The 6,784-nt window shown below is 44.1% G+C and overlaps 1 protein-coding gene across 3 annotated transcripts; it reads left to right on the top strand.

The window, feature by feature from the left end:
• Positions 1-503: 503 nt before the first annotated feature.
• Positions 504-6,474, top strand: LOC120438765 (zinc finger protein 396-like). Of its 3 annotated transcripts, none has more exons than XR_005612123.1 (3): positions 504-3,268; positions 4,112-4,534; positions 4,798-6,474. XR_005612123.1 is itself a non-coding variant. In XM_039609189.1 (3 exons), exons 1-3 carry the CDS (start codon positions 1,951-1,953, stop codon positions 4,113-4,115), a joined length of 609 nt encoding a protein of 202 aa, XP_039465123.1. In that variant the 5' UTR covers positions 504-1,950; the 3' UTR covers positions 4,116-4,151. The 3 variants fall into 3 exon arrangements, 2 of the variants coding, with proteins under 2 accessions (XP_039465123.1, XP_039465122.1); XM_039609189.1 differs by lacking the exon at positions 4,798-6,474 and having other exon boundaries at positions 504-2,512; positions 3,226-3,268; positions 4,112-4,151; XM_039609188.1 differs by having other exon boundaries at positions 4,112-6,474.
• The last annotated feature ends 310 nt before the right edge of the window (positions 6,475-6,784 follow it).

The following is a 6,784-nucleotide window of genomic DNA, read 5'->3' as shown; positions in this document are numbered from 1 at the left end:
ATAGCTTGCTGTGACACCTCACACCGTGCACATCTACTGCGGGTGTGGTGCCTGTTATCGGACCCGGAGTTAGCAACATCCCCCAAGAACCCGAAGAGGAGAGTCCTGGCCCCTAGCCCTGCCAGTGTAGCAGAAATGATGAGGATGATGATGGCAGCAGCAGCCGTTCTTCTCTGTGTAAGTAGCTTAATGTTGTTCGTGTGTAATTTACGTTGAGTAGGCTAACCATGTTATTAAAGTAATGTAAGGTGAACTAGCAAACACCGTCGTAGTTACATGCGGCTGTCTTCTTGTTTGATAGAGTGATACCATATGTGTCCTATAGCTGCAGAAAAGGCTAACATTGTTATCTTTTTACAAAAAAACCCAACTAAACATGAGAGGTTTCAGGACAAAGTTTGTGTTTTCCATTCTTTAAGCACCGGTTCCAACCAAAGGAGGTGTGTTGTATCAACAGAAAAGGCTGACTTGGTTATCATTTTGCAGGAAAAAAGAGACTGCTAAAAATAAAAACATGAGAGGTTTTTGGACAAAGTTTGTGTTCTCCATTCTTTAAGCACTGATTCGAGCACCGATTAAGCACCGGCACTGTTTCAAAAGTACTGGTTTGGCACCGGTATCGGATAAAACCTAAACGATACCGATCCCTACTCCTAACATGCCTCCTTCCTCCTCTTCCTTTTCTTTCAGCCATCAGTAGCTGTGATGGCATGCCACACATGGTAAGCTCCACACCTCACCACCAGTTGATTCACTTTAGTTTAATTTACAGTCACTACTTTAAAATATCCTACTTATTGTTCAATATTGTTTCTTTATTAAATGTATTTATTTTTCCATCACACCTTCCAATGTTTATATGGCGTGCACACATATTAACCTTGCAAGGTCAAAGTTCTGTTTTATGTTATATTAATACATCTTTTTTTGAATTACCTGGGGTTTGGCTTCTCCTTCTGTCTGGCAAAAGGTATGGCAAAGGGCTGGGAGAGCTGAAATACCACTGACAGCCTAATTGGACAGACCCACATGCTTCATTGCCTGGGGAGTGTTCCATGTTTGTTTAATTGTTTTGTATTAGTTGGTTATATGGCAGCCATTTTGTTTTCCCCCGTGTGTGTCATTTGGTTTAGCTAAACCAGTATTTAAGTTCCCCCGTGTGTCATTTCAGCAGGTCAGTTTATCATATGTTTGTTTGAGGTTTTGTTAATTATTATCTTGAGTTTAGTCTATTGAGTTGACCTCTTTTACTGGTCTGCCTGTTTATGTTTTGGCTTCATTAAATATATTTTTATATTTTTGGGTCAATAAAACCCCTTTTTTGAATTAAAACCACCTGTGTCCTTTATGCTTTACTGCTTGGTCCCTGACAATTGGTGGCAGCAGTGGGATCATCCAGTATTGGACACAGGGTTTTTTTTCTTTTTTTTTTCTTTCATCTGTTTTTCCCCATGAGGAAGAAGAATGCATTGTGGTGGCAAGAATGAAAAGAAAAAGGGATCTGCTCAGCAAACCTGCGAAGAGGAGGAAAATGGAGCCTCAGGAGTCACTGAAGTTGTGGAGAGAGTGGAAAAGGAGCCTACTTTGTCTGATCTAGTCAATATGCTACATGCTCACATGGGACAACAGGACGTCCGGGATGCAAAACAGAGTGAGTTAAATGCACGACAAGAACAGCGATTTAAAGCCCTTCAACATCAGTTTAGACTTCTGCAGTCAGAAATCCAAGTCAGAACATCACCATCAGATTCTGCAGAAGCTCGCTCTGATTCATTAGAGTCTGATAATCATCCTTCTTCCTCTGCTCAGCAGGCCCAGGTTGAACCAGTTATGACTAATTCCAATCCAGCCATTTCACCAGCATTTCAGTTTCCCCTACAAATAGAGGGCAGATTGGAAAGATTAACTGAAGCTGATGATATTGAACATTTTCTGATCACATTTTAACGTATGGCTACAGCTTATCGATGGCAGAAATCAGATTGGGTTTTTCGTTTGATACCCTTGCTTACTGGTAAAGCTAGAGGTGCCTATGTTCACATGGACATTGATGATTCATTAGACTATGATAAAGTGAAATCAGCCATTCTGTCAAAATATGACATTAACCCTGAAACGTATAGGCAAAGATTCAGATCCCTGGACGTTCAACCAGATGAAAGCCCTCATGAGTTATATGCAAGACTGAAGGAGCTTTATAGGAAATGGATCCAGCCAAAGGGTAAAACTATTCATGACATTGGTGAAACCATAATCTTGGAGCAGTTTCTCAGAATGTTATCTCCTGAGCTTCAGGTTTGGATCAGAGAACACAACCCTGGTTCAGCAATGGAAGCAGCTCTGTTAGCTGATGTTTTTGTTGCTGCCAGAAAGAAGGGGCAAGCATGGAGCCATAATGCATGGAAGGCATCGAGGGACACCCGGAAGATACCTCAGCAAAACCATCTGGATTCAGCAAATACAAGCACTAGTAAGACCCCTCAGTCTACCACTAGACCACCAAAGGCCTCCGGTAAGAAGATCATTTGTTATCTTTGTGGATTAGAGGGCCATACGAAACCTATGTGCCCAAGAAATTCTGCTAAAATGGTACAAATGTGCTTCGCCCCCCGTTCTAATGTTGATCCTGAGCAGGAGAGTGACAAATCCATCAAAATGAGTCAGATTGAAGTGAATGGGGTTCTACTCAATGGCCTTCTTGACTCTGGCAGTTCTCGGTCTCTTATTCACTCAGATTTTGCTCCACCTAATATTGTTCGTACCAGTGATACAATTTCAATCTGTTGTGTCCATGGAGATGAGAAAAGATATCCGACAGCTGACATCTACATTAAAGTTCAGGACCAGATGTATCTGCTGAATGTGGGTGTTGTGAACAGTTTGCCTTACTCTGCTGTGTTAGGGCGTGACCTTCCTGTGCTTTTTGGTTTGTTGGAGTCTCAGCAGACTGAGGAGTGTAATGTAGCCGTTACCAGAGCTCAGGCTAGGCAAGTCAGTACCCACTCTGAGACCCTGAGTGCCCTGCCTTTTTTTAATGAGGAGTTTGAAACAACTGTGGTGAAGCCACGCAAGACCCGCAGACAAAGAAGGCAGGAGAAATTCAAATTTTCACCCGTGGAGACACTAACAGACGCTGAGCCAACATCGTCACCCCTAGGGTTTAATATTCCAACTGAAATTGCTGACCTCCAAAAATCTGATCAATCTTTAATATCTCTTTTCCAGAAGGCCAAAGAAAAGGAACCTGGAGTGGAGCAGGTTCTCAACAGTGAGTACATCTTGCAAAATGACATTCTCTATTGTCAGCAGGGGTCTGTGCTGCAGCTGGTTGTTCCCCAGAAGGTGAGAAACGCCATTCTCACCTTGGGGCATTCTATTCCGTGGGCTGGCCACCTTGGTAAACACAAGACCACAGCTCGCATCAAACATCATTTCTACTGGCCTTGTCTTAGCAAAGATGTGGCTCAGTTTTGTAAAAGTTGCCCACAGTGTCAGATAACTTCTGCTAAAATCCCCCATAGAGCTCCACTCCAACCTCTCCCTGTCATCGGCACTCCTTTTGAGCGTCTAGGAATGGATATTGTAGGGCCTGTTGAGAGGAGCAAAGCAGGAAATCATTACATGCTGGTTGTAACAGATTATGCCACAAAATATCCTGAGGTGTTCCCTTTAAAATCCATAAAGGCCAAGCCCATTGCATTTTGTTTAGTGCAGTTCTTTGCAAGAGTTGGGTTTCCACCAGAAATACTAATTGATCAAGGCACTAACTTCATGTCTACTTTGTTAAAGCAAGTTTATCAGTTGTTGGGTATCTGGAGTCTGAGAACTTCACCAGACCACCCTCAAACTGATGGGCTGACAGAACGCTTTAACCAGACATTGAAACAGATGCTCCGAAAGTTTGTCAATGACAGTGGTAACGATTGGGATCAGTGGCTGCCATATCTACTCTTTGCTTATAGAGAAGTCCCCCAAGCCTCCACAGGTTTTTCCCCTTTTGAGCTGTTGTATGGTTATGAGGTTCGTGGCCCTCTAACTCTGTTAAAGGAGATCTGGGAGGGAGACAAGGCGGAGGAGGGACCCGAAGAACATTTTGTCTTATGTCATTCAGATGAGAGAACGGTTGGAGAAAATGAGCGAACTTGCTCAATCACATATGGTGGAGGCCCAGCAGCAGCAGAAGTCTTGGTATGATAAATCTGCTCGTCAGCGTTCGTTTGAGCCAGGACAAAAGGTGCTCGTGCTCCTCCCCAGTGACAACAACAAATTGTTGGCAAAGTGGCAGGGGCCATTTGAAGTTATGAGGAAGCTGGGACCCACCACATATGAGGTGTCCACCCCAGGGCAGTTGCGCTCCAGCAAGGTCTTGCATATAAACCTTCTGAAGGAGTGGGTGGAGCGTATTGAACACAAGGCAGATGCAATGCTCATACGGCGAGTGCCTGAAGAAGATGAAGCAGATGAGCAATATCTACCACCTGCTGGCTCTCTAGATTATGATCTCAGCCATCTCCCAGAGGACAAGCAACAGCAGGTGAGAGAAATGTGTAAATCAGCAGTCTTTCAAGAGAATCCAGGGAGAACTGACATTGTCGAACATGATATTGTGGTACGAGAAGGTGCCTCTGTGAGACGATTAAGTTACAGGATCCCAGAACGTCTGCTGCCTTCATTGAAGAAGGAAATCGATTTGATGCTATCCCTAGGGATCATTGAAAGATCTAAGAGCGAGTGGTGCAACCCTGTGGTCTTGGTACCCAAAAAGGATGAGAGTATGAGGTTCTGCATTGATTTCAGGTACCTGAACTCCATATCCATGTTTGACTCCTACCCAACACCAAGAATTGATGATCTACTTGAACGTCTGGGAAAAGCAAGGTACCTGACCACAATAGATCTGTGTAAGGGTTACTGGCAGGTCCCACTCACTCAACGGTCCAGAGAGTTCACAGCATTCAGAACACCATGGGGGCTTTTCCAATTTACAGTCTTGCCATTTGGATTACATGGAGCTCCAGCCACTTTCCAACGGCTAATGGATCAGGTATTACGTGACTGCTCTGACTTTGCTGCTGCTTACTTGGATGATATTGTTATCCACAGCAACACCTGGGAGGAGCATGTGGAACACCTGCGAACTGTTCTGGACCACCTGCACTCAGCTGGGTTGACGGTGAATCCGTCAAAGTGTGTTTTCGCTGCTGCTGAGACAGAATACCTGGGCCATGTCATCGGCAAGGGGGTCATCAGGCCACAGGTCAGCAAAATTGAGGCCATGGAATCATCCCCCCTGCCCCAAACAAGGAAGCAGCTGAGATCCTTTTGGGGCATGGCAGGATTCTACCGTCGTTTCATCCCTCAGTTCTCCAACAGGGCAGCTCTGCTCACAGACCTGACGGGATCACGCTCCCCCAATTACATCCAGTGGACAGAGGAGGCAGTGGCAGCATTTCATGACATCCAACAGTCACTAAGTAAGCAACCGGTTTTGTATAGTCCCAACTTTGATGAACCGTTCATATTACAGACTGATGCTTCAGATCTGGGCCTGGGAGCTGTCCTCCTTCAGGAAACCATGGGAGGCTGCCATCCAGTGGCTTACATCAGCCGGAAACTGTTTCCACGGGAAGTTCGTTATTCCACAGTAGAGAAGGAGACCTTAGCAATCAAGTGGGCCCTGGACTCCTTCCGCTACTATTTACTGGGAAGAGACTTCACCTTGGAAACCGACCACAAAGCACTCCAGCACTTGAGAAGATGAAGGACACAAATGGGCGAATTACCCGCTGGTACCTGGCCTTACAGCCATTCCGATTCACTGTCCACCATGTACCAGGCAAGGAGAACCTTACTGCTGACTATCTCGCTCGTTGTTCCAGCGAGAGCTCTGAAGAGGGGAGGTGTGTGATGGCATGCCACACATGGTAAGCTCCACACCTCACCACCAGTTGATTCACTTTAGTTTAATTTACAGTCACTACTTTAAAATATCCTACTTATTGTTCAATATTGTTTCTTTATTAAATGTATTTATTTTTCCATCACACCTTCCAATGTTTATATGGCGTGCACACATATTAACCTTGCAAGGTCAAAGTTCTGTTTTATGTTATATTAATACATCTTTTTTTGAGTTACCTGGGGTTTGGCTTCTCCTTCTGTCTGGCAAAAGGTGTGGCAAAGGGCTGGGAGAGCTGAAATACCACTGACAGCCTAATTGGACAGACCCACATGCTTCATTGCCTGGGGAGTGTTCCATGTTTGTTTAATTGTTTTGTATTAGTTGGTTATATGGCAGCCATTTTGTTTTCCCCCGTGTGTGTCATTTGGTTTAGCTAAACCAGTATTTAAGTTCCCCCGTGTGTCATTTCAGCAGGTCAGTTTATCATATGTTTGTTTGAGGTTTTGTTAATTATTATCTTGAGTTTAGTCTATTGAGTTGACCTCTTTTACTGGTCTGCCTGTTTATGTTTTGGCTTCGTTAAATGTATTTTTATTTTTTTGGGTCAATAAAACCCCTTTTTTGAATTGAAGTAGTATTTTTTTTTTTTTTTTTTTTTTAACCCAGTCCAGTTTATTGTCAGTGTGTACTCGGAGGTATTTATTATCCTTCACTGTGTCCACTTTGACCCCCTGAATTAAAACAGGTGTCACAGGTTTCCTGGTTCTCTTAAGATCCACAATCATTTCCTTGGTGTCTGTCACACTGAGCTGCAGATGATTCTGTGTGCACCACATTATATGACTCCATCTCTTTACCCTGACCGATGCAACTAACCATCAC

This window comes from Oreochromis aureus, linkage group 3 (genome assembly GCF_013358895.1).
Source record: "Oreochromis aureus strain Israel breed Guangdong linkage group 3, ZZ_aureus, whole genome shotgun sequence".
In the NCBI taxonomy this organism is placed as follows: domain Eukaryota; kingdom Metazoa; phylum Chordata; class Actinopteri; order Cichliformes; family Cichlidae; genus Oreochromis; species Oreochromis aureus.
The sequence above is the reverse complement of the archived record's forward strand: the minus strand, read 5'-3'. Positions and strand labels throughout refer to the sequence as shown.